Raw genomic sequence first — 25372 nt, forward strand, 5'->3', positions numbered from 1 at the left:
AGCCAGGCATCTCCGGTGGCGCTGAAGCGGGACCCTAGATTTGCGTACACCGCTAATCAATCCGTGCCTTCCGCCCCCAGCCCCAGCATCTCCAGCCCGAATCCATCGGTTATTGATTCGGGTGCTGACAGATAAACCTCTTCATCTTGAGGAGTCCTCCCTAAACACTTGCGAATTCTTACACGTAGCAGTCTAAGTCACACTTCCTCTCACTTTTAGGCTTGCTCTTCTCCCTCCTTCCATTTTCTTGCCCCCCAAAACCCCGTTGGTCAGGTAAACTATGAGGTAGTAGCTGGGTTGGAATGGGAAGAGGAGGGGCACACATCCACGACAAAATTTGGAAATATCTTCTCGAGGAACACACACAAAATAGAAACCTCAGCTATTCTGGGCGAGATCCTGCCTGGAGGCAGACTTGGGGTGGGAGGAGACTGTTGAGTGGCTCCCCGGTTTCTTCCTACCTCCAGCAACTTTGTTCTTGGAGAGTTTTCTGATGGGTGGATGAAAATGAGAATGTAAATATGGTTCTTCTTGGAAAGAGATTAATTTCACTAATTAAAAAGGTGTGGGGAACGGAAGCTGGATATAAATGTCATTGTACTACCTTGCTAAATGTTTTTCAATTGCCCCAAGGAGAAAGCCTACATTTTCTAGGTCTTTCAAAGTTTGTTCAGGCTCCGGTGAGACAACCCTTACCAGCCTACCCCCACAACTCCATTTCATAATATTTCTGAATTGCTTTATGTTCCTTGAAATCACCAAGCTCTTTCTCCTTATAGAGATCTTGCTTGTCTTTCAGGTCTCAGATTTTTTTCACTTCCTCCGGGAAGCTTTTCCTAACAGTACTGGGCAGTCATATATATGAAAACGTATAATCACAATGCCATGTAAAAAGTGGAGCGGCAGTTACATGTGACTTGTGAGGGTCAGACTTGAAAGTTCCCTGGAAAAACACAACTAACTAACTAACTAACACAACTAGGGAGCAAGCAGTACTTTTATTCCTACTACAATGATTGTACTAATAAACACCCAACATTAGGAAGTTGATGTTTCTTGCAGGGTAAGGAAACGCTTTTGAACTGTGTTCAGGTTAGGTAGTGCCAAGGCTGGCCCTTTGCCTCCCTTTGGATTAGGGAAAGATCAACCTGTTGTTACTCATACATGAGGCTCGAGAATTTCTATGGGGGATGAGAGCAGGTGGATTTCGAATATCAGATGGACACTAATGGGGGAGGGTCAAAACTGCTCCAAGGCCACCTTTGTCACTACCACTGCTCCACATTCCTGCCCTGTGCCTGGCTTTCTAGAGAGGACAAGATGGGAGATGTGGAAGCATCTTGAGTTCCAAGGGTGATGGGCGATCATGGAGGAACTGCATTCATTTGTACACATTATCTCACTTAACCTCCTAATACTCTAGGAGGTATTATTTAATGCAGTAAATTGCACCGTCTTTGGAAACAGGTAGACGGAATTCTTTCCGGTTGTGCGACCTCAGCCAAGTTTAGTCTAAGACTTTTGTTTCTTCATCTGTAAACTGAAGATGTTGATTCTCACCTCAATAGATTGTTGGATGCTCAGTAAGTAATAATATAGAAAAAGTAATGATACAGGGTCAGGGTTAGTAATTTGCTCAAGGTTATAGAACTTCGTTAAGTGGCAGACCTGGGACTCCGATCCTAGTTTAGCTAATCCTATAGGCCATGTTCTTCCCACTAGTACTTTGTAACTGGGTATAATCGTTTTGGGCAAATTTCCTTAAGACCTCTGGGCCTCAGATTACTCTATGTAAAATAGAGTTCATTCATTAAACTCTGTGTCAAGGTGTGCACATAATAGAGATTGCAGCTCCCTTCTCCTTCCCCTTTTCATGCCACGTAGGTCATTTATCTTTAACTTCTAAAATGGACTCTGCAAGCACTTTATAAGCGGGCGCAGTTGCACAAACACTTATTCAGATTCCCTTTATTTCCTCTTTTTTCCCTTTCCACCTAGGCTCCCGCCCCACCCAGAGCCAGGCCACGCCCTGGCGTGTGACGTCAGCACGCCTCGTGCGTCGCGTCGCGGCGCTCACTGGGGGCCCGGCTTTCGCCCGCTGCTGCCGCCGCCGCCGCCGGCCGCGGCTGCTCTCCCAAGATGGCGGCTCCTCCGGGCGAGTACTTCAGCGTTGGGAGCCAGGTGTCGTGCCGGACGTGCCAGGAGCAGCGGCTGCAGGGCGAGGTGGTAGCCTTCGACTACCAGTCCAAAATGCTGGCTTTAAGTATCCTTCGCTGCGCGGAGCCCAAGCCCGGGCCGGCGTGTATGTGTGGTGGTGGGGGGGTGGGGGACGACGGCGGCGGCTGGGGCCCTCTCCGGGCCTAGGGGCGACCGGCTACCGCGGCGCCCGGAGCGCATGCGCACGGCCCTGAGCTCCCCTCCCCCTCTTCGCGTGTCCCTCGGTCCGCTTTGGGGACCCTGTCTCCCATCCCTTGTGGGAGCTGGGCCCCGAGCGAGGGTCAGTGGGTGGAGGGGGGCTTGACACGCGGATGCCTTTTCGGGGGAAACGCTGTGAGGGGGGGATACAGTGCTCCAGAGAGAGAGGGTGGTCGTGGGAGGGGGCTGGTGGATTGGAGCCCGGATGGAAGGGGGGCGGGTAGAATCATGTGGGGAGGGGGTGTGTAGAGTAAAGAGCTGCTAGTAGGGCTGGGGTATGGAGTTTAGGAGGGGGTGTCTGCTGGGAGGATTTGGTTCAAGGAACGGCGGTGGGGTGGTGACCAAATGGGCCTCGCCTGCCTTGGGGGGAGAGTAACTGCAGGACAGTTTGTATCTGAGGTGGGGATAGGGGCTTATTTTGCTGGTGAGTGTGTGTGCGTGGTGCTGTTGGGGGCGGGGAGTACTGAATGAGGTTTCTCAGTCATTTGAAAATTGCTGTTTTGAGAATGTTTCCATTGGAAACCTGGTCCCAGAGAGAAGGCCACGGTTTTTAGGGGCTCGTGTAGGGTTGTGTGGGTTACAGGTGAAAGAGTAAGTTACGCTCCCTTGCTCAGCCCAGCACATGGAGTCCTGACTTTTCCATAGTAGTTGCCTCCCCTTTTGGAAGTGGTGGTGATTAACAGAATGGAAAAGAAGGCCTGCTTCTTTGGGGTGGAAATGATTTCTGAATTACTCCAGGAAACTCAGTCTTGGAAACAAAATAGTTCCTGGTTGTAATAAATGTACCACCCCTTCCCCTCTTTTTGAGCCACAGGTGGGTTTATTTTTTTGAGGAGTAATCCTTTATGGCATCTTTCAAAAGGAAGTTTTCTACTGAATGCTGCATTTGAGTGGCAAGTATTTTAATTTATTTAACCGCTAGTTGTAGATATTTTTAGCTTAGGAAGATGTCCTTTACAGCAAGAACTGTTGCTTTTTTGGGTAAACTGTAAAAACTCAGACCTGGACCAAATAAGACCTTTTACATTAGTGGGTTAGTTGGAAGGATTTTGGAATGAGGAATTACTTTATTTTTAGTTGGCATATAATATACTCTTGATAAATAGTTGGAGGAGGGGTGAGTGAATGAATGAATGAATAAATAAATAAATATATATAGATAGATAGATAGATAGATAGATAGATAGATAGATAAATGGGTTAAGTACCTGGGTTCACCTTGAGTGAGCCTCCTTTCCAGTCCTATAGTTTTCTCCTCTGCGGAATGGGAAATCTGAAATCGAAAAAAGTGAAAAGAGCAGTATATAGATGAAAGTATTGTACCAAGAACAGAGAGTAATGCCTCTTCTGTGTGGTGTGCCTTAGGTCCAAGACAAACTCTATATATGGCATTAACATTGCATTATGCTTCCATACAACCAGTAGAGAGGTGACGGAAACCCTTTCTGAGGCTTCCAATTTTGGATGGTATTTGGCTTTGAAAAGCTTGAGATCTTTTGGTTCTGGGGTTTTGAGCGGGCGGAAGGTGACAGGCAGAGATTTCCTGAGGAGAGCTATGATTCTTGTGATGCTCCCCCTTCTTGCTCGTGGCACACCTGTTACACCAGCCTCTTTTCAGTTGTTTTCCATGCCCCTTTTGGGATGCGTCAGTGCTGTTTGCCTCTATTTTCCTTAACTTTATTTTTTTCACCAGAATGTCCCTCTTCCAGTGGAAAGCCCAACCATGCAGACATCTTGCTCATAAACTTACAGTATGTTTCAGAAGTGGAAATAATTAATGACCGAACAGAAACCCCTCCTCCCCTAGCTTCACTCAATGTTAGTAAGGTAAGGACTTGCGGGCAGTTCTGGCTCCAAAATGGGAAACATTGAGACTCCTTGGCTCTTGGTGATACATACATTGTCTGTTGTTTTTCATTTTTTCATTAACATAAAATTCTTTGTTCTGATACCTTTTTGAAAAACATACCGGTTTAGGTTTCTCCTTATTTCTGCGTACCTTCAGACTTAAGAAACCTTCTAATGCCCAAATAGAGAAATAAAATTGCAAACTTACTTTTGTCCTTAGTGAAAGAGGGCTGTTTTTTTTGTTTTGTTTTCTAGAAACCTGGAGTCTGTGCGTGAACTTCTGGTATTAGCGGGGTTGGGTAGGGGTGATGCCTGTGAACCTCCTGAAATTGTATGTGTGCACACATGAATATATATGGTTTTGGTGAACATATGGAGTATTTTGCAGACCTGTGATTCATGACCTACAAAAATTTGAAAACTACTGCCTTAAAGCTTCATTTTTGTCTTTATGTTTGAATTTTGAGGTCTGACAGAATTAGATGTTTAGAGTATTTTAAACTTACATGTTGATATCTGGGAACCCCCAAATCACTTTGGCTCATGAGTTCTATCAGGCAAAATTTCATGTATTATAAAAATAATACTACTCCATGTCCTGTCGTCTTTGCTGTCCTGTACTTTGAACACTCTTATTTCCAGAATGTCCGGAGCCTCATCTTTCAGGACTTTGTTAATGGCACCTCTTCCAGGAAGTCTTCTCTGATCATCCAAGTAAAGTAATTTGCCCCCATTATTCTCTCATAGTACCTTATTCTTTAGAGCTAAGGTGACATAGTGTTTAGAGTCCAACTTGGGACATTGTTGAGAATAAAGCAGAGTGCTTTTGTTTTACACTGAACAAGTGTAGATCAGTGTGTCCTGGGCATATTGGAACTTAAGGTTGCCCTATTCATAGCCTTTTTGTAATTATAATTGTGTATCATTTGTTTGCTTTTCTGTCTCACCAAACTTTGTTCTGTGAGGATGGGAACCATACCTGTTTTGTTCATGGCTGAATATACAGACCCTTGTGCAGAGTAAGTGCTTAATATTCTTTGAATATAATATTAAACCTTCGATTTTAGTAGCAGGTGCCTTTCCTTAAGTCTCTTGAATTAGTGTGGTGGAAGTTTCTCCTTCTGAGGGAGTCTTGTAATAACTTATATTTTCTTGCCTCTCTGGAATATGGTATGTTGGCTACAATTCAGCAAAGCAAGGAAACACAGGCAGCTGAAACAATAGAGGGCAACTGAGGCTGGTGGAATATAGTTACCTCTGATCTGGAGCTCCCTTCTTTTCAGATTCCAGGGAGAAATGCCACTTGTGTTTTAGTGATGTCTGAGGACAGATTTGGAATGGTCTTGAGTTTCATATTAAAGGCTGTTGAATATAGAATGTCCCACTCTTAGAAACTTATAGATTTTTGAAACTCTGGCTTACGTACCTTCTTTTTTTTGTTAGAATGTAGGAGCCCTTTGAGTGGTTGTCTTTTTTTTTTTTTTTTCCACCTTGAAGAGATTTTTAAAAGATTCAAGTGAAATAGTTTATTCTTACTAGTATGTCGAAGAGGAAATAGACTTTAAGTTATCCTTTAGTGTTTATAGGGTATGAGAAGTTTGTTACTAAACAACTGGGTCTTTAGTGAGTAGCAGAGGAAAGATTATCTGAAAGAGGGATGATTTTCACAAACAAAAACCTAAGTTTCTGTTCTTGTGACCAATATATGCCATCATTTATGTGAGAGGGCTTGGAATATTCTGAGTGGGACTGTTAAGTAGGTGCTGTTAAGAGGTAATTCTCTTATGTTTGACCTCAAATATAAATAGTTCTTGGTTATTGAGTTTGCAGATTATCTTTGCTGTTAGGGTTTTGCTTTCTGCTGATCAGTTTTAATTTATTAGCATTGTTGTAAATTAGTTGTTTACCCACTCTTTCAAGAAAGCAGCAGGAATCAATAGGTTAGGGAAGACCAAATTTTTACTTTTTTTTACTTTGTGGCCTGCTTGCCAGGTCTTGAAAAAGGTTTGCTGGGTAGAAGAGTCAGAAACTAAAAACCAAAATTAGGTTGGAGGGCTGCTATCTTTGGACTTCATTTACCCACCGTTTCATTTGCAGAGATGTTTAGGAGTAAGCTATATTGGCCTTGCCTTGAAGCCATTGTTTGAGGATGCTTTGAGATTCCTCTCTGAATTTGGTTAGACTTAGAAGAGCCTGTTGCACTGTTACTGAAAATTTCATCTGGGCAACTATTTACATATTGCTTGAATGAACTGAAAAGTTCATTCCACTGAAGAGCATGGACTTTTTTTTTTTTTTTTTTTTTTTTTAAGATGGGGGATTGGGGCAGCCCTGGTAGCGCAGTGGTTTAGTGCCGCCTGCAGCCCAGGATGTGATCCTGGAGACCCAGGATCGAGTCCCATGTCAGGCTCCCTGCATGGAGCCTGCTTCTCCCTCTGCCTGTGTCTCTGCCCCCCCCCCCCCCCCTGTCTCATGAATAAATAAATAAAATCTTAAAAAAAAACCATTAAAAAAAATAAGATGGAGGATTGTTTAAGCATGTTAGAAGGGAACTAAAGTGCTCAGAGATCCCTGGAATAAAACTGTTGCTGCTCACAGTCTGGGGGAGCACCACCTGTGTGCTCTACTTCCAGTGGAAGATACCATCACATGTTGGCTCATGTTGCTGATATAGTGAGTGCTCTGTTTAATTAATTCTGTTGATATAAATTGGATATTTGTTTACTCCGACCCAGCAGGAAATGGAAGAAAAAGACTTTTAAAGAAAATGCTTAATTCCAGCCCAACTAGAGAAGGTATGAACTAGCAGTTCTTAGAGATGAGCGTGTTGTGCTTTCTGTTGACAGTTCTCTGCAGGCTAGGGAGTCCTGTGTCTACAGCTGTGGGATGTGAGAGGCAGCTTGGAAGAGGACAGTGGGTTTGCTGAAGGTGGAAGTATGAGTATCATTTGATCTTCTCCACAGTACCATTGTATCCTGTTAAAGTGTTCTGATTTTCTGACTCCTAAGACAGAAGCATTTCAATAAAACTACAAAAGCACATCAAAACCAGTCATAAGCGAGGTTCAGGTTACTCACCCTGTGGCTTATTAGTTTATTCTGCCATGAGAAAGGCTTAAATGTTGCTTTAGGCTGAGAAGAACCCTAGGGCCCATGAGGCAGAATGAAATGTGTTTCTTAACAGGTTCCTTTGAATTGGCTCTGCATCTGGTTCTCTGGGGATAAAGACTACCTGTGGGTTACTAGTGCTCTCAGGAGATGATTTGGGACATGTCAACATTAGCAAGGTTCTCTCTTGTGTAGCATTATAAAACATTTCCTGAAAATCTGTTTTGTGCAATGTGTTGTGGAAGCTCTGCTGGGGACTACATTTTACATTTTTCTCATGCTTTACAGTTTACAAAGAGCTTTGACACCTCTCATTCCATTCTCACAACCACACCACGTGATCTTTAGAGTGTATTCTTTTCCTTTTCATTTAATGGGTGAAAATACAAGCTTATTAGTTTAAGTGACTTGTTCTAGGTTATATGGCTGGTAGTGTGGGAACTAATGCTTTCATGAGCCACTCTCTGAACTAGGAATTGGTAGACATTTAATTCTAACAACAGTTTTTATGGTGTGGGTACCATCAACATCTCATAGAATAAACTGAGGCCCAGAGACAATGAGTTAGTATTTCAAGGTCATGCAACTACTAAGTCATAGAGCTGGGATTTGAACTCAGGTCTGATATTTTGACTGCCAAAGTCTTGTGTAAAGTAATGTTTCTACATAGAAATCTCTGTACTGTGTGTGGTCAGGAGCATTGTGGTCTAGTAGAAAAAGCAGAAACCAAGAAGGTGAGTTTTTAAAGTTACTTTTCTGCCTATTAACGTTACTAAGCAACAATTTCCTCACTGTAAAAATGGGATGATGTTAGTACTTATCTCATAGAGTTTGTTGTGGGGATTAGGTCAATTGACTAGAATTGGCAGATGTTCTCTATGTCTGTATTAGCTATGTGTAGCCAACTGATGTTCCTTGAATAGACATAGGGGTAAAATGAGGGGAAAGGGGCATAATGACTGAGGGAAGGCAGCCAAGAACATGAATGCTATTACTATGTCAATGTCTCCTGGCTTTGGATCTGACATTCATTCATTCATTCCAGATATCCAAATTTGCCAACCCAAGATTGGGGGAAATCAAAATTGTATTGAATACTGTTAATATGTAGTATAGTTAAATGTATTAAGGAGATCTCTTCTTGGTGACCAGAATTAACTTGAACTTCCAGAGCAATGTTATCAGGTGGTGTAGTTAAGTGAACACTACTGGCTGAGTACTGGGGTTTAGAGTGAGCAGTCACAGAACCCAGGAGGCTGTGCTTTCAACCTCTGAGACTCTTAGGAAAGAACTCATGGACACAGCCAAGGCAAATGTTTGTATTTGTTTAGATAAATGCCTTTCATGCAATGAATGAAAGGCATTTAAGTTGTCTTCTCTCTTTGTTGAGTTGGAGAAGACTTTCTTGAGATATTTGTGTATTGTAGGGGAAGGCAGGAAAAGTGAAAAAGCATAGAAAATTGAAATCCACAGATAAGTTGTCCACCTCCCTTACCAAACCACTGACTAGTTTGTTAGCCTCTTGTATTTATTTATTACCCATGTATATCTTAGTAACAAGCCATGAGTTATCACCTGCAACGAGGAAGAAGAGATTCAAAAGGCTTATCGTTAGCCCCTGGTAATGAAGAAAGAGTTGGCTGACTTTGGATAAAAGGAGTATTTGGAGATCGGTTGGGGTAGGGGGTGGTTCTGGTAAGGCTGAGAAAATGGAAGAGTCAGACTTCACTTTTTAAAAAAACTAACTTCAATTGCTCACCTTTAGGTATGATGTCACATTGAGAGAAGAGCTGACTTTTTTGTGTGTGTTGAGGTCTCCCAATTTCAAAGTTAAGATTTAGCATAACTGTAGACTTTCCAGTGATTTGAAGGTTAATTTTATTTTATTTTATTTTTTTAATTTTTATTTATTTATGATAGTCACACACAGAGAGAGAGAGGCAGAGACACAGGCAGAGGGAGAAGCAGGCTCCATGCACCGGGAGCCTGACATGGGATTCGATCCTGGGTCTCCAGGATCGCGCCCTGGGCCAAAGGCAGGCGCCAAACCACTGCGCCACCCAGGGATCCCTTGAAGGTTAATTTTAAAGTATGAGTAAACTCCTGGGGTAGTTAATAGCTGCTGCATTGTGGCCTTTGTTCATGGATCTATCTTGTTAGCTGGCCCTTGACCATATTGTGACCCTAATGTGTTGAGGTATGGTGTTATCACCAAATAGAATCAGATGCCCTGACCACACTATGCTTAGGTTGTGTGTATGTTGGTAGGAGTTAATAATACGTGTAAATGTGGGAAGGGAAATAACTCCTTTTCTAGAGAAAGCAAGGCTTTTTTTGGGATGCCTGGGTGGCTCAGCGGTTGGGCATCTGCCTTCAGCTCAGGGCATGATCCCGGTGTCCTGGGATCGGGTCCTGCGTTGGGCTCCCTGTATGGAGCCTGCCTCTGCCTCTCTCTCCATCTCTTTCATGAATAAATAAATAAAATCTTTAAAAAAAAAAAGGCTTTCTTTTCAGGTAAAATTTTTCTAGTTTCTAGAAACTGTATATAACCTATTGGCTCACTTGATTTGAGTATATTGTCAGGGTCTCAGTACCAGGTTAGAGATCAGTGTTTTGTACCTGGATGTGAGCAGACACTGGTTCCTTTTTTTTTTTTTTTTTTTGAGATTTTATTTATTCATGAGAGGCACAGAGAGAGAGAGAGAGGTGGGAGACACAGGCATAGGGAGAAACAGGCTCCCCTTAGGGAGCCCGATGTGGGACCCGATCCGATCCCTGAACTCCAGGATCACACACTGAGCCGAAAACAGAGCCCAACTGCTAAGCCATCCAGGCGTCCCGACACAGCTGTTTCCTCATGAAGATACAGGTTGGGGGTGATGATAATGAGCCCATTATTGTCAACTGATGGGATGTGTTAAGTAGCAAGTAGTATCAGATAAAATTAGGTAGAATGATTGCTGGGTTTTTTTTTTTTTAATTTTTAAAAAAGATTTATTTAAAGATTTTATTTATTTGACAGAGAAAACAGCAGGGGGAGCAGCAGGCAGAGGGAGAAGGAGAAGCAGGCTCCCTGCTTGGTGGGCTCCATCCCAGGGTCCCTGGATTATGACCTGAGTTGAAGGCTGATGCTTAACTGATTGAGCCACCCATATGCCCCTGTTTATTTACTTTGGTGGGGGAGGCAGAGTGAGAGGGAGAGAGAGAGAATCTCAAGCAGACTCCCTGCTGAATAGGGAGTCTGAGAAAGGGCTGGATCCCAGGACCCTGAGATCATGACTTGAGCTAAAATCAAGGGTTGGTCATTTAACCGACTGAGCCATTCAGGCTCCCTGACTGACTGCCATTTTAAAAATCACTAGCCTTCTGGGGGTGCCTGGGTGGCTCAGTCGGTTAAGCGCTTGACTCTTGATCTCAGGTCTTGATCTCAGGTTTGTGAATTAAAGCCTCACATTAGGCTCCATGCTCAGCAGGAAGCCTACTTAAAAAAATCACTAGCCTAAAAAAGAAAAATCCACTAGCCTTTTGAAGGATGTCACCTTCAGTGGCATTGAAACTGACAGCCATAGTGGGGGATGCAGTGCTTCAGGCGAGGGCTCATGACTCAGTTCAAGCCATAATGCATGGCAGCCAGCTGACCCTGTGAACCTTCATTAGGTTAAGGGTTTGTTTCCAAAGGAGGCTTTCTTAACATCATGGGGTGTGGAGGCAGTTGCCGTACACCTGAAAAGACAAATTGCTGTGCCTGAGTGACTGGCAGAGGTGTGCATCAGTGTGTTATTGAAGCTACCTCTGCACTCTGACATGGAGTCGATTCAAAATGAGGGCTTTACTGGTGAGTCAATGGTGGTATTGCTTCTTCTGTTAAGGGGCGTTCTAACTGTTTAGCCTTTCCACTACTGAACAGACTTGGAGGGAAAAGGGTGATGCAGTCAAGTTCTAGCATTGGAATTTTGAGACTAGCTTAGGTAAATACCAGAAACTACCCTGGAGAGGCAAGCAAATTTTTTTATTTATTTTTATTTATTTTTATTTATTTTTATCTTTTTTTTTAAATTTTTATTTATTTATGATAGTCACACAGAGAGAGAGAGAGGCAGAGACATAGGCAGAGGGAGAAGCAGCCATGCACCGGGAGCCCGACGTGGGATTCGATCCCGGGTATCCAGGATCGCACCCTGGGCCAAAGGCAGGCGCCAAACCGCTGCGCCACTCAGGGATCCCGAGGCAAGCAAATTGTACCTGAAGTGGAAAATGAAAGGATCTGCCATAAGCTAACAGTGTCTGCGGTAGATTGTGGAGAGTTTGAAGAATTAGGTTTTTTTTTTTTTTTTTTTTTTTTAACAGCTGGGCTGTTAATGAATTGTGTGACCGTATGTTAGTCATTTAACTGGAACTGGGAGCTGTTCTGTGAAACTAATAGTTGAGGTTTCTTTTCCTTTTATACTCCTCTTCTCTCACTCCCCCTCCTTTCCAGGTGCTGGGAATGTTAGGATGATGAAGACGCCTTTGCCCACAATAATCTTGTGTTTGTTGGTAGTGAAAGGGGAGAGCATTGTTTAACCGGTGCTGACCGTATGGCAGGATTAGTGTTAGTGGAGGTATGAGCAAGATGCTTATGAGCACAGAGCAGGGGCCAGCAAACTTTCTCTGTGAAGGGCCACATAGTAAATATTTTAGGTTTGTGGCCTGTCCATTCTCTGTCACAACTACTCAACTTTGCCTTTGTAGCAAGAGCAGCCATAGATGATATATAAACAAGTGGGCATGGTTTTTCCTAATAAAGCGTAACTAAGACAGGTGGTTGGCCAAATTTGGCCCACAGGCTGTAGTTTGCCAACCCTTGGCATAGAGTAGTTAAACATTTTAGGGAAGGCTTTCCTGATGTAATAGTGGAGTAGGGTCTTGAAGAATAAGTAATTAGATAAAAGGAAGCTAAATGGAATCAAGCTAATCTTAATTTGGAAGGTGCTCCATTTGCCCATCTCTGCAATTTAGAAACTTTTGCTGTTACGTCAGTAAGCTAACCTGGAGGTTATTAGTTCTCAGAGGGAGGGAAGGGACTTGTTATGTGCTGATAATGGTGTTAGGTGTTACATGCTTACTGAACTTCCAACAATAACCCTTCAGGATGGGCCCCAGATGAATGAATTGAGGCTCTGGAGAGGTTATGCATCATGCTCAGGTTCATGCAGCTAGTGTGTGGTAGGCAGGGGTTTGAGCCAGAATTACTTTTTGAGGAAGTAAAATTCTGAGGGTGTGTGTGGCTCTTCTGTTTTATTTTCTCTCTTCAGAGCCCAGGAAACAGTGCATGGCTCTTTGACTATCACTGAATAAAATCAACCTTTTTTTTTTCTTTCTTTTTTTAAAGAGAGAGCAGTGCATCTGCTCCCTATCCCTAGCAGGGGAGGGAAGGTGAGAGTGGGGAGGAGAGGTGGGGGAAGGGCAGAGGGAGGGAGAGAGAATATTAAGGCTCCACACTCAGTGTGGTTTCTGAGCAGGCTCTGTCTCTGGACCCTAAGATCCTAACCTGAGCCTAAATCAAGAATTGGACTCTTAACCAACTGAACCACCCAGGTGCCCCCAAGTCAACTCTTTATTCCTTAAGTAATCCCCCCATTTTGGCACATAAAGGCATTTCCAACTTACTATTCCATTTATGTTTTGGAAGATGTTCTGTTTGGGACTTATAGCCTCTCTAGCAGCTCATATAGAAACCAGAAAGGAGAGGGCACTGAGCCATTGGCTAAAGGAAGGTTGGATTGTATGGATTTTTCTGAAATGACCCATAAGCCACCTTCTTTGTGCTAATAATAAGGATTTTATAATAATAGTGTTAACAGCTAATACTTGTACAGTGTTTTACAGCTCACCTAGTGTTTTCATTTGGGGTATCTCTCCTAATCCTCGCAGCTACATGTGAGCCAATTTGAGTGGACACTCTCAGAGATAGGTTGTTAAGGTCAGATTTCAGCTTGTATCTCAGCAATTTCTCTTTCTGACAGGGCTGTGTAGAGGTTCCACAGCAGTACTAGTTTCAGGGTCTTGGGAGTAGGGAATTAGTGTCCTGGAAGTTTAGTTTTCTCTTGTAGTTATGAATTGTGTTTAGTGATATAATTACAAATAGCTAACAAACTACTGACTTAATGACAGGTAGTTTTTATTTTAAAATAGGTGAGAGAAAAACCTTTGCCTTGGCCTGGACTGGCTGTGACTTGAGGCTGGTCTATATTATGTAGTAGCAACATGATGATTTAAGTATCATGTCACCATGGCCCCTGGATTTGCAGGGTGTTTTTCATCATAACTCAAAGCACTTAATGTATCTTTTTTTTTTTTTTTAAGATTTATTTATTTATTTTGGAGATGGAGCATGAGCCAGGGGAGGGGCAGAGGGAGAGAATCCTCAAGCAGACTCCCCACTAAGTGCAGAGCCCTACATACAGGGCTCTGTCCCACAACTCATGAGATCACAGCTGGAGCTGAAACCAAGAGTCGGAGGCTCAACCAATTTAGCCACCCAAGGCTCCCCTGCACTCAACATATCTTAACATTCAAGTGCAGGAAACTTGCTTGACTTAGCTTCCCTAGTCTTGGACCAATCAGAAAATGACAGGTCCACGGGGCGTCTGACTGGCTCAGTTGGTAGAGCATACAACTCTTGATTTTGGGGTTGTGAGTTTGAGCCCCACATTGGGTGTAGAGATTACTTAAATAGGTAAATATTAACAAAAAAAATTGATGGGTCCAGGGGGCACCTGTCATTATTGGCCTGAAATGCTTTCTCCACACAAGATCTGTTTTCTGAAAAGCATTCCCGTGATTTACTTTTAACAAAAGAAATGTCCTTGAGGTTCAGGGGGAGACTGGGGCCCTTTTCAGAAAAGAGGTCCTTCACTAGAAGGCAGACAGCTGTGTTCTGCACTGGGGGCATCGGTGGGAATGCCAGAATGAACTGACAAAAAGAGGAGATGGCAGCTGAGTTTTTCATTTTTGGGAAAAAATTTTTTTCCTTTCTGAAAATATTTTCTTTTGCATTCAAATTTTATATTTTCACCAGTAATTTAGACTGACTTCTCTTAGATGGAACTGTTTGTAGTACAGGGTTAAGAATGCAAGCTTCTGGAGTCAGACTAGGTTGAAATCCAGACTTTCCCCCACTTGTGGCTTGGTAAACTTGGGCAAGTTTCTTAACAGCTGTAACTTAGTTTCTCCATCTATTAAGTAGGAGGGATTTTAGTCCCCATTCCATAGGCTTGTTGTATGGATTTTTTTATTAAGTTTTTATTTATTTATTTATTTGACAGAGCATGTGCATAAGCAGAGGGAGTGGCAGGCAGAGGGAGAGGGACAAAGCAGGCTCTCTGCTGAGCAGGGAATCTGATGTGGGGCTTGATCCCAGGATCCTGGGATCATGACCTGAGCTGAAGGCAAACACCTAACTGAATGAGCCACCCAGGCACCCCTGGATTTTTTTTTTTTTTTTTTAAGATTTTATTTATTAGCACAAGTTGGAGGAAGGGGCCGAGGAAGAAGTAGAAGCAGACAGGGACCTTGACATGGGGCTTGACCCCAGGATCCCAAGATCATGGCCTGAGCTGAAGGCAGATGCTTAACCAGCCGAGCCACCCAGGTGCCCTGTTGTATGGATTAAATATTTTGATACATGTAAAGTGTGTAGCTTGGTGCCTAGGATGGAGTAAGCTCTCGCTTAACAAATTGGGTCTTAGAATTTTATTTTATATTTATTTATTATTTTTTAAAAATATTTTGTTTATTCATGAGAGAGACAGAAACAGAGGCAGAGACACTGGCAGAGGGAGAGGCAGGCTCCATGCAGGGAGCCCAATGTACTCGATCTCAGGACTCCAGGATCACACCCTGGGCTGAAGGCGGCGCTAAACCGCTGAGCCACCCAGGCTGCCCAAAATTTTAATATTCACTACCAAGCCTCTTAGGCTCTACAGTTCTTGTTTGATTCAATGTTTTGATTCATTATTATGTATTCTAAGACACAACGACAAGTGGGGTACTCTATTTTTGGAGTTCCCAACTATCTGGAGTTGGAAAGAACAGTATTTTAGTGAAACTGTCAGACAGGAGCTTTCAGCTAGGGAACAGGAAGACTTGGGGATACTGATTTGATAGCTGGAAGAAATATTTTCAGAGCTTGCTTGTTGCTAGCTAGGAAGGAGGGCTTTCCAAGAGCACACCCTGCAATTGAAACATCAGAAACAAGCACTGGCGCGCAGCCCTGGTGGCTCAATGGTTTAGTGCTGCCTTCAGCCCAGGGTGTGATCCTGGAGACCCAGGATCAAGTCCCAGGTCAGGCTCCTGCATGGAGCCTGCTTTTCCCTCTGCTTGTGTTTCTGTCTCTCTGTGTCTCTCATGAATAAATAAATTAAAAAATATATGTATATATATATTTTTTATTATTATTTATTTATGATAGGCACACAGTGAGAGAGAGAGAGGCAGAGACACAGGCAGAGGGAGAAGCAGGCTCCATGCACCGGGAGCCCGATGTGGGATTCGATCCCGGGTCTCCAGGATCGCGCCCTGGGCCAAAGGCAGGCGCCAAACCGCTGCGCCACCCAGGGATCCCAAAAAAAATATATTAAAAAAAAAAAAAAAGAAACAAGCTCTGGCCCTCAGTATGCCAATGGTTCTTGGCTGCCCTGGTCTGTCACCACTCCGCCTCTACCAGGCCTTGCGGGCAGTGCCGGCAGTTCCTGGGCAGCAGCTGCAGTGCTTCCTAACCTCTCTATGAGGGCAGCTGGTTGGACAGCCTACATACACAGAGAAGACAAACTCAGAGTGCCTCACTGGAGTCAGTAGGTCACATCCAGCATGTTCCTCTTTGGACTCTGCTTCCCTTGTTGTATCAGCTGTCACAGCCTGTTAAATACTTGAAGTAGGAATCCCTCTGGATTCCCCACAGCACCTGTGCCTTCCTGGTCTGGGTGTATGGGACTAAGATGGCCCAGCTGGTGACTGAATAACAAGATGAAGTGCATATTGCTTGGATTTTGTTGTTGTGGCTGCTCCCTTTTCTCCATGTCACTGAGCACAGGAGGAGATGCGTATGTTTGTTAATTGACTCTCTCAAGGGTTACCCAACAGCAGGCATGACTAGAAGCCTTTTAATATTGATGTGCTTTGGTATCAAGTTTGTGTACTTTTCTTCAGTGCCCACTCAAGTTGCTATATGTAAAATGGCCATGGGAGGAAGCACTGGTTAGTAGACAAGGGATAGCTATTTTCACTGAGTTTCAAGAAAAGGCAGGTAAGTACAGGTTGGCTTGTGCACTCATTTAAGCCACATACACATTAGTAACAAATATTTGTAGGTTTGTGTTTCTCACTTTGCCTGAACCCCTTGTGTTTGTAAAGTGGTGCCTTTATACTCTTTGAGATTCTAACCAGTTAGTGTTTCAGGTTTGATTGGAAGCGAGGCTAGCAGCTAGGATATTTACATTGAAAATGGTTGCAGTACGGTGGTAGTCACTGAATTTAAAAAATTGTAATCGTGGTTGAAGCTTGAAAGGCACACCCCTACACCTCCACTGAGGGCAGCTTTTATTGGTTCCCTCTAGTGGTTTGACAATAACTAAACTTGTCTTGGAATAACTGGACCATTTATACATATGTATGAGTTTACAAAAATATGTGGGAGAATTTAAATCTGTAACTGCTAACTCTAGGGTAGAATGGTAGTCATTGGGTTTATAAAAGGTGATTATCTATATTTTTCATGAGTTTTCAGGAACATTCCTAAAAAGAGCAAGGTAATCTCCTAATTTTGAGAGAAGACTGCTAGGTTCCTTTTGTGAGGGTAACCTTCCTTGTACCTTATTGATAGGTTCTTCTGTGGGAGAAATTTACCCTTTTTGTACAAGTTCCTGGTGAAAGCAGATCTATGTAGCTGGATATCAGATTTAAACATTTTTCAGATGCCGTGAAAATGCAATTCATAAACTGACAGCTGGAGGTTTCAAGGTTTGCAGTGTGTCCAGATCCCCCAAAGCAAAATTGCAGGTACAGGTAGAGTAATTGAGGATATTGGGGCAAATTAAAATACAGTCAGTTTACTCTGATTTTTGTTGACTTTTCTAAGACCCCCTCCTTTTGGAGGGGGGTAAAGATTTAATTTATTTATTTATGGGCGGGGGCAGGGTGCAGGGAGAGGGACAGACTCCACACTTCGTGTGGAGTCTGACACAGAGCCTGATCTCACAACCCTGAGATCACAACCCGAGCTGAAACCAAAAGTTGGATGCTTAACCAACTGAGCTCACCCAGACTCCCCCTTATCTAAGGCTCTTCTTTATGATTTATCATTTGGGATCTGTTTGCACTATGAGTTCACGTGGAGAATCATCTAGTCTATTCTCCTTTGCTTTCAGGATAGTCTTTGGAGGAGATTGTACAATTTGTATTGTAGGGGGCTAGAAATGTACTTTGAAATTCTTGTTCTTTAACTGTTGTGCTGCTGTTACTCAGGCTGTCCAAACAAATCCCTTCTGGCTGAGATTTATATGCATATTATTCTACCTCTGGCAAAAATTCAAAAGTGACTCCTCTCTCAGCCTTTTTCCCTCTTCTTCTAGCTTAAATTTGTCAGTTCTATTCTTAAATATTCTGCATAGGTGCCTGGTTTCCCTGAGCCATTTCTTCTCTTATTGAATGGGTGATGTTCTGTTTTTAATCTATGTAGGTGACAAGGATGTTTTGCTGTGGGTATCCTGTATTATTTAGTTAACACAAGCTTTATAGAAGCAGTTTGGTCTGACCCAATACTGAGAGATGTTTTTGGTTTTCAGGGATAAACATTTTTAAAAAGACCTCTGGGGCAGCCTGGGTGGCTCAGCGGTTTGGCGTGCTGCCTCTCAGCCCAGGACGTGATCCCGGGATCGAGTCCCGTGTTGGGCTCCTTTCATGGAGCCTGCCTTTCCCTTTGCCTCTGTCTCTCTCTCTCTCTCTCTCTCTCTCTCTCTGTCTCTCGTGATTAAATAAATGAAATCTTAAAAAATAAAAAAATAAAAAGACCTCCAAATGAGACCTTCGAACCTGTTCATGGGGTAAGGTAAACATCGACCTGGTCACTTGCTCTCTGTAGGAGCCCTGCAAGAGCATGATTAATCCAGGGGAGCTCTGTTGTCCCCTAGTTTTTCCTTCTTTCCTTGGAGACTTCAGATTTTTTACAGGGTTGTTTGGAACAGTGAGACTCAAGGAAACTCCTTGTTATCAGGGTTTTTTTGGTGACTAAGTTTTGCTTTTTGCTGCTTAAAATACACCACCAGTGGTTCTCTTTCCATAGAAACTGAATGCTTTCTTACTGCAGTTGGGATTGCCAAGGCTCATGGGAATACTGTCAGCCCTATTCATGTATTTCTCTGTGGAGTTCCAGCCTGATGGGGCCAGCATAGCAGGACCAGGCTTGAAAGATTATTTTAGTGCTGCTGTAGTTGTCTCTTCATGTCCTGGGGACCATGTGAAAAATGAGCTCTGGCTTCAAATCACTGCAGAGTTTTGGTGTTTCTTTCCTCTTGACCCTAGGGACACTGAAATGACAGTGTGCATGACCTCTCTCTTCTATGTTCACACCCCTCACCCCTCAGATGATCTTTGAAACTCAGAGGTAGGGCTCCCCATATCCCAGTTGAAGGTCTCCTTTTCTCTTCTTCATAGTCAAACCCACACCTTAATAGAGTGCTTCATTTTGCTAACAATTAGAACTTTGCCTCTAGAACTATACTTGATCTCTGGTTTGAAGGGTCACTGTTACAGTGGAATATAAATGTTTAAGAGTTCCAAATATTGGGGCACCTGGGCAGCTCAGTCTGTTAAGCATCTGCTTTTGGCTCAGGTCACAGATCCTGGGATCAGGTCCTTGGTCAGTCTCCCTGTTCAGCGGGGAGTTGGATTCTCCCTCTGCCTCTCCCCCTGCTCATACTCCAGCATGCGCGTGCTCTCTCTCAAATAAATAAAAAAATTTTTTTAAGATTTTATTTATTTATTATGAGAGACACAGAGAGAAGGCAGAGACACAGGCAGAGGGAGAAGCAGGCTCCTTGCAGGGAGCCCGATGTGGGACTCAATCCTGGAACTCTGGAATCACGACCTGAGCTGAAGGCAGACGCTCAACCACTGAGCCACCCAGGCGTCCCAATAAAATAAAATCTAAAAAAAAAAAGAATTCCAAATATCTAGGTACTTTGGGGGATGTGTGTGAGGTATGATCTCCCTATTTTAAGGAACTGGTGTTTGGGGACAAATTATGTGTTCTCACGTGTGTGTCTGTATATGTCTTTAGTATACTAGCTGCAGGATCATTATACTAAGCTGTTCATGATTGTGGGCCTGAAAAATCTCCAAATCATTTGTTTGACTTTCAGATGCATTATCTACTTTTCATTTTGGCTGTCTAGTCCAGCATATTTGTTTTGTCTTACCCTTAAATTTGTATTCCTGGAGTCTCTAGCACCAAATACTATAGGGTGGGGACTAGAAGTGTATTAGAGGGTCAGTAGAGGTTGATACGGCAACACACCGCTATTGGGAGGGACTTAACTAGATTTTAGTAGACTACAGTAGTCCCCCTCTTTATCTGCAGGGTGTACATTCCAAGACCGTGGAGGGTGCTTGAAACCATGAATAGTACCGAACCTTGTATATACTAATTTTTCTCCTGTAGATCGATAACTGTGATAAAGTTTAATTTATAGTTAGGCACAGTAAAGATTAACAACAATGATAATAGAAAAATTATAACAATATGCTGTAATAATAGTTATGTGAACACGGTCTCTCTGTCTCAAAATATCTCATTGTATTGTTTTTACCCTTCTTGTGCTGATGTGAGGTGATAAGATGCCTACGTGATGAGATGAAATGAGGTGAATGATGTAGGCACTGTGATGTAGCAGTAGGTTTCTGTTAACCTGACCTGATGATATGTCAGGAGGAGGATCATCTGCTTTCAGACTGAGGTTGACCCTGGATGAGGGGGGTGGGGTGGGGAAACTACTATACTATAGATTTTATTAGAATTTCTTTTAATCAGTTTATGAATGTTCCACTAGAGGGCAGATAAGGAACAGATGTAAGGTAGAAGGCAGACCATTCCATTTTCTAAAGAGCAGGATAGCAGTAGCTCACATTGAAGGTGGGCAGTATCCATGGGTTAGGTTTACTTGAGTCTTGGCTCCCCATGTGAGTACAGATAGTGGTATCAGAAAGGTAGTCTTTAGAACCTCAAATTCTGGTCTTTGAAAGTGTGTAGATACTAATTTCTAAACTTTAGCAATGGCTGATAAAAATTCTTAATTTTTTCCTTTCATAGAAATGTGTGTGTTATCTTTTATCTGACCATCACTTCCCAGTCCCGCTGTGTAACATTGCCCTGCATTGTTTTCTTCCTAGCTCCTTAGTACTGTCTGAAGTTACTTTGTGTTTTTATTTGTAGTCTGTGTCCAGTCCTTGCTTCAGTGCTGTATCTCAAGTCTAGCACAGTGTATGTCTGGTACCTGGTGGGCACTCAGTAAGTACTGGGTGGAAGGAATGTTTGCCTCTGTAGCAGTTAACTTCTCAGGTATATCATGTATGTGTTCCATAAACTGAAAAAAACGGAATCTACCAAACCAGTCTTTTCCAGCCTCCTGGAAAACAGGTCCTGACTGTTGGGAAGAATGAAGGTGAATGCTTTTCTGAGTCTCTTTCCTCTCCCCCACCCTAGCTTGCCAGCAAAGCACGGACAGAGAAGGAGGAGAAGCTGAGCCAGGCCTATGCAATCAGCGCTGGTGTTTCCCTAGAGGGCCAGCAGCTCTTCCAGACCATACACAAGACGTGAGTTGGGGGAGCATAGGGGTCCCTTGTCCTGGGGGTGATGCTGCCTGGCTGTGCTGTGTGGTAGCCAGCTGTTGGGTAGTTGTGTTCTTGAAAGTCGGTAGAGATGCTGGTTAGTGTGTCCGCAACCCCTCGGTGTCCAGGGATGCGGGTGTCTGTTACCTTTCTGTACAGGAAAATGGTGTAATTGTGGACAAGTTGTCTTCTCTTACCTTCAGTTTCTTCATATGTAAAATTTGGTTTGGGATTAGATTATCCTAAAGGTCCCTTTTAGAGCTGGTGTTCAATAACTTAGAGCTTGTGGCTTCTTTCTCTTTCATTATTTTGATCTTCTTGTACCTTTCTCCAAAAGCTGATGCAGTTTTATTAAAGGAAAGTTACATGTCTCTGTCTCTCTCCAATTGTACATTGGGGTGTATATAGGGAGTCAGGGAGAGCAGAAGGCCACCTTATTACCACCTCCTAAAAGACATTTTGTCACAGCAGAAGTCATTTGACTCTCCACTAGCTTCCCTAGCTGCTGAAAAACTGAAACATTTGACACTCCCCCTCCCCCCTGCTGCCTTCTGTTACCCTATTTAACCACCTGGGTCTGGTGCACAGATGGCAGCTGGCATCAGAGCTGTTTGAGGCCGTGGAATGAGTATCTGAACACTTACAGGTATGTGAAGGAACTCTGAAGAATATCAGCTGCCCTGCATTTCCCCAAGTGTGAACTGGAATGGGTTTTCCCAGTCTGGCAAGTGCCCAGCTGTCTGAAAATTGAGAAGGGCCAGTTTGAGGAGCAGTTTCCATTTTAGGAGGTGGGAGGCAGAATATAGATCACAGTATGATGGGGAATTTCTTTTTCCTGTCTTTCTAAAGGTGCTATTTCCCCCTAGGTCAGAGGTTGGCAAACTCTAACCAAATCTGCTAGTTTGTTTATATGTCATCTGTGGCTGTTTTTGTAGTTTGGTACAGCAGTAGAGTTCAGTAGTTGTGACAGAAATTATATGGCCCTTACAGCCTGAAATACTTGCTGTCTGACTCTGTATAGAAAAAGTTTGCCAACCCCTGCCCTAGGCTGCTACTTAAATTGAATCTAGTGGCCTGTTCCTAGCTGTTCATTTGAATTCAATTTGGATTAGACTTCTGAGACTGCCACCAATATAGGCTGTCCCTAATGCTTCAGAGTAACTCTTCTGGGCTCTCCTCGGAATGGAATATGCATCATGTCATTGCTTTTCCTAGCCAGTGGTGCCCAGGAACTATTTCTTGGCTACTACACCCAATGGGCTGCTGGCATCTGGTTATTGCCTGAGCTGTGAGCTGAGAAGTGGGGGTCAGTTTTCTGGAGTTATTTATTCATCAGGCAGGAGGTGTGGGATGCCTGCAAGAGGCAACTTTCACCTGCTCTCTTCTCCTTCCAGCATTAAAGACTGTAAATGGCAAGAAAAAAACATCGTAGTCATGGAAGAAGTTGTTATTACACCCCCATATCAAGTGGAAAACTGTAAAGGCAAAGAGGGGAGTGCACTGAGCCATGTACGCAAAATAGTAAGTAAAGGAGCTGTGAACCTTTAGAGAAAGGATGATTCCTTGGCCTTTACCCCTCCAGTATCAGGGCAGGACCTTGTACTTTAATCCCTGCCTGGTGCGACCTACCAGCCTGAGGGCAGCTCTGCCTAGCCCCCTGCCTCCTGTGCTGCAGTGCTCTGCAACTGTGGCTTGGCCATGTCTGTGGGGATGGAACCCACTGGGCAGCGTGCAATAAAGTGAGTGGTTGGCCCCATGTCCTCAGCACTGTGGCTTTTTGAAATTAGCCAGACCATTCCATGGTATTGAGCCTGAGCAGTTCCTCTAATCCCAGGCTGGGTTCTCAGGAAGGGCTGGTTGGTATAAATCAGTTGATGTTGGCATCTCTGACCTTGCATATATCATGTGACTGTCTAGATTGAGTGGCAGCATTTGTGAGAACACTCCGAGCATTGAGAGACCATCATTGTGGATGTAAACATTCTAATACTGTTAATACCCCGTCAGCTTTTTATTCTGCACTTAGGTGAAGAGGGGGGAGGGAGTTTGGGCATAATAATCTCCTTTCATGCTGTGTTTTAGTTTATAGGTTCACTTTCTTTTAGACAGTCTTAGCTGAACTGTAGCAAATGTGGTTGAAACAAGAGGCCCCTGCCTACCTTTGTCTGGGAAGGCCTGCAGACACCAAGGGGAGAGGTGCCTGAATGGTCCATGAGATGGACAGCCAGGACGGGCTGTGGATGCCCGGAGTGAACTGTTTGGGAGGCCTTGGTGCCCATCTCCTGTTCTGACCTAGGCTGAACTGGTCTCTTTCAGGTTGAAAAACATTTTAGAGACGTGGAAAGCCAAAAGATACTGCAGCGTTCACAAGCCCAGCAACCACAGAAGGAGGCTGCCCTGTCATCCTGAGTCCACACACACGGAGGACTCTTCCAGCATCCAGCCAACGAGGCGATGGTGGTGGCTTCGGCGGAGGCAGGCCGGGGGAGGGAAGGGATCCTATATTTCCTGTTGGCTCTTGTTAACAGAGTCAGCATTTCCAAATCTTAGACTTGAACAAACAAAACACCCAACAAAAAAGAACAAGAGAATAATTTAAAAGTTGAATCATTACTTGACTAACAGACTTCGGTCCACCATGTCCTTTTCACAGCCCCTTCTGGAACAGTCACCTTGTTAATTTTATTTTTGAAAATTCCTTTCCTGCTCTGCCCTTTCACCTCTGACTTTCCTAGTCTGTCCCTGCCATTCTGTTTTTATAAGTGGCTACACTTGCCTTCTGAGTGATCGAAAGAAACTTTTACATCTTCTCTTCCAAAATAAAAGTAACAAGCTGACTGTGATACTTAAGTTGAGACTAGAGCAGCAGACAGAGGTCTCACTTTAAATTTGTCTTTTTTCTTTCTTTTTTTTTTTCTTTTTTTGCACAGGGCATGGCTTGAATTAGTTTTATTTTTCTTAACTTTAAATATATATATGAAAATATATATTAAAATGTTCTCTAAATATTTTCTGCTTCTTGCAGGTCTCTTTTTACTAGATCATGGCCGCTCTTCCCACCTCATCCCTTCGAAAATAAAAACGTATTACCCTCCCCACCACCTATAGCCAGGCAACTAACTTGACTTGGTTCACAGCAAGAATCTTCTGCAGCACTTTCTAGAGCCAGTGTTTGCAGGTGGGATTCGGCTGTGAGGGTTCCTGATGGCTTTTTAGTCTGTGTGTGTGTACCAGTCTCAGATTTGGCCAGAACCTCAGGATTCTCCCTCTGCCTTTTGTCTTACTTCATGGTACTAGAAGAACTTCTCACCACTCTCCCGTCTCCTAGATGGGAGAGTCAGCTGCCCTGTCTCCCGTGCCCTCTGCAGGAAGAACTATTTTGCATGGCACGTCTCAGCTCCTCCTCGAAGGATGATTTTCTTCCATAAGAAACCTGGAGCCCACCTCTCCCAGTCTCTCGAAGTCTGTATCCAGAGCCACTAGCCCAGGAGAAAGCTTGGGTGACCTGTAGTTTCTCTTCTCCCACCAACCTCCTGCTTTTATGCCCTTCCCCACCCCACTTAAATTTTACAAGCTTACGATAGTTTGTATATGCTCAGCCGATGGGCAGAAAACCTGGAGAGAACTTCTGGACTTTAGCCCACCAGTTTGTCTGGTTTGACTAACCTGCTGAGCACGAAAACTGGCACCCGTTGTCCCTGTGTCTTCAGGGCAGTCCAGTGGGGCAGAGTGTGCCACCAGCTGACTATCAGGCACCTAGTGGGAAGTGGGTGATGCTCATGTGACTGGCTGGAGCTTTGGGGGTGGGGTGGGGGTTAACTACTATCTTTTTGGCCATGATCTCTTTCCCCTTCCTTTTTTTTTTTTTTAATTAAATAAATGGATCAAAATTAAATAATTCAAGCCCTGCCTTCAAAATGAATTTTTTTTTTTAGTATTGTTTAGCAAAAACAATAAAACCCAAATTTTTTTAACCATCACTCATGTCTCAGGTTTGTACATGCTCTAGAGACCCCAGAGGGAGGGCGTGTAAGGGGAAGTGTGTTTGGTAATTTTTCCCTTTAGATTCTCTGCTTCCTACTCTTTACCCTTCCTCCTCCTACCCCTGGAGCTCACCCAGGGATATAGTGCAAAGTGTA

At 43.6% G+C, this 25372-nt stretch overlaps 1 protein-coding gene across 1 annotated transcript; it reads left to right on the forward strand.

The window, feature by feature from the left end:
- The first annotated feature begins 2068 nt into the window (after nucleotides 1-2068).
- Nucleotides 2069-25213, forward strand: LSM12 (LSM12 homolog). The gene is made up of 5 exons (XM_055336183.1): nucleotides 2069-2263; nucleotides 4109-4242; nucleotides 21109-21218; nucleotides 22628-22754; nucleotides 23550-25213. Exons 1-5 carry the CDS (start codon nucleotides 2140-2142, stop codon nucleotides 23640-23642), a joined length of 588 nt encoding a protein of 195 aa, XP_055192158.1. The 5' UTR covers nucleotides 2069-2139; the 3' UTR covers nucleotides 23643-25213.
- The last annotated feature ends 159 nt before the right edge of the window (nucleotides 25214-25372 follow it).

This window comes from Nyctereutes procyonoides, unplaced genomic scaffold (assembly GCF_905146905.1).
Source record: "Nyctereutes procyonoides isolate TBG_1078 unplaced genomic scaffold, NYPRO_anot_genome, whole genome shotgun sequence".
Classification (NCBI taxonomy): Eukaryota; Metazoa; Chordata; class Mammalia; order Carnivora; family Canidae; genus Nyctereutes; species Nyctereutes procyonoides.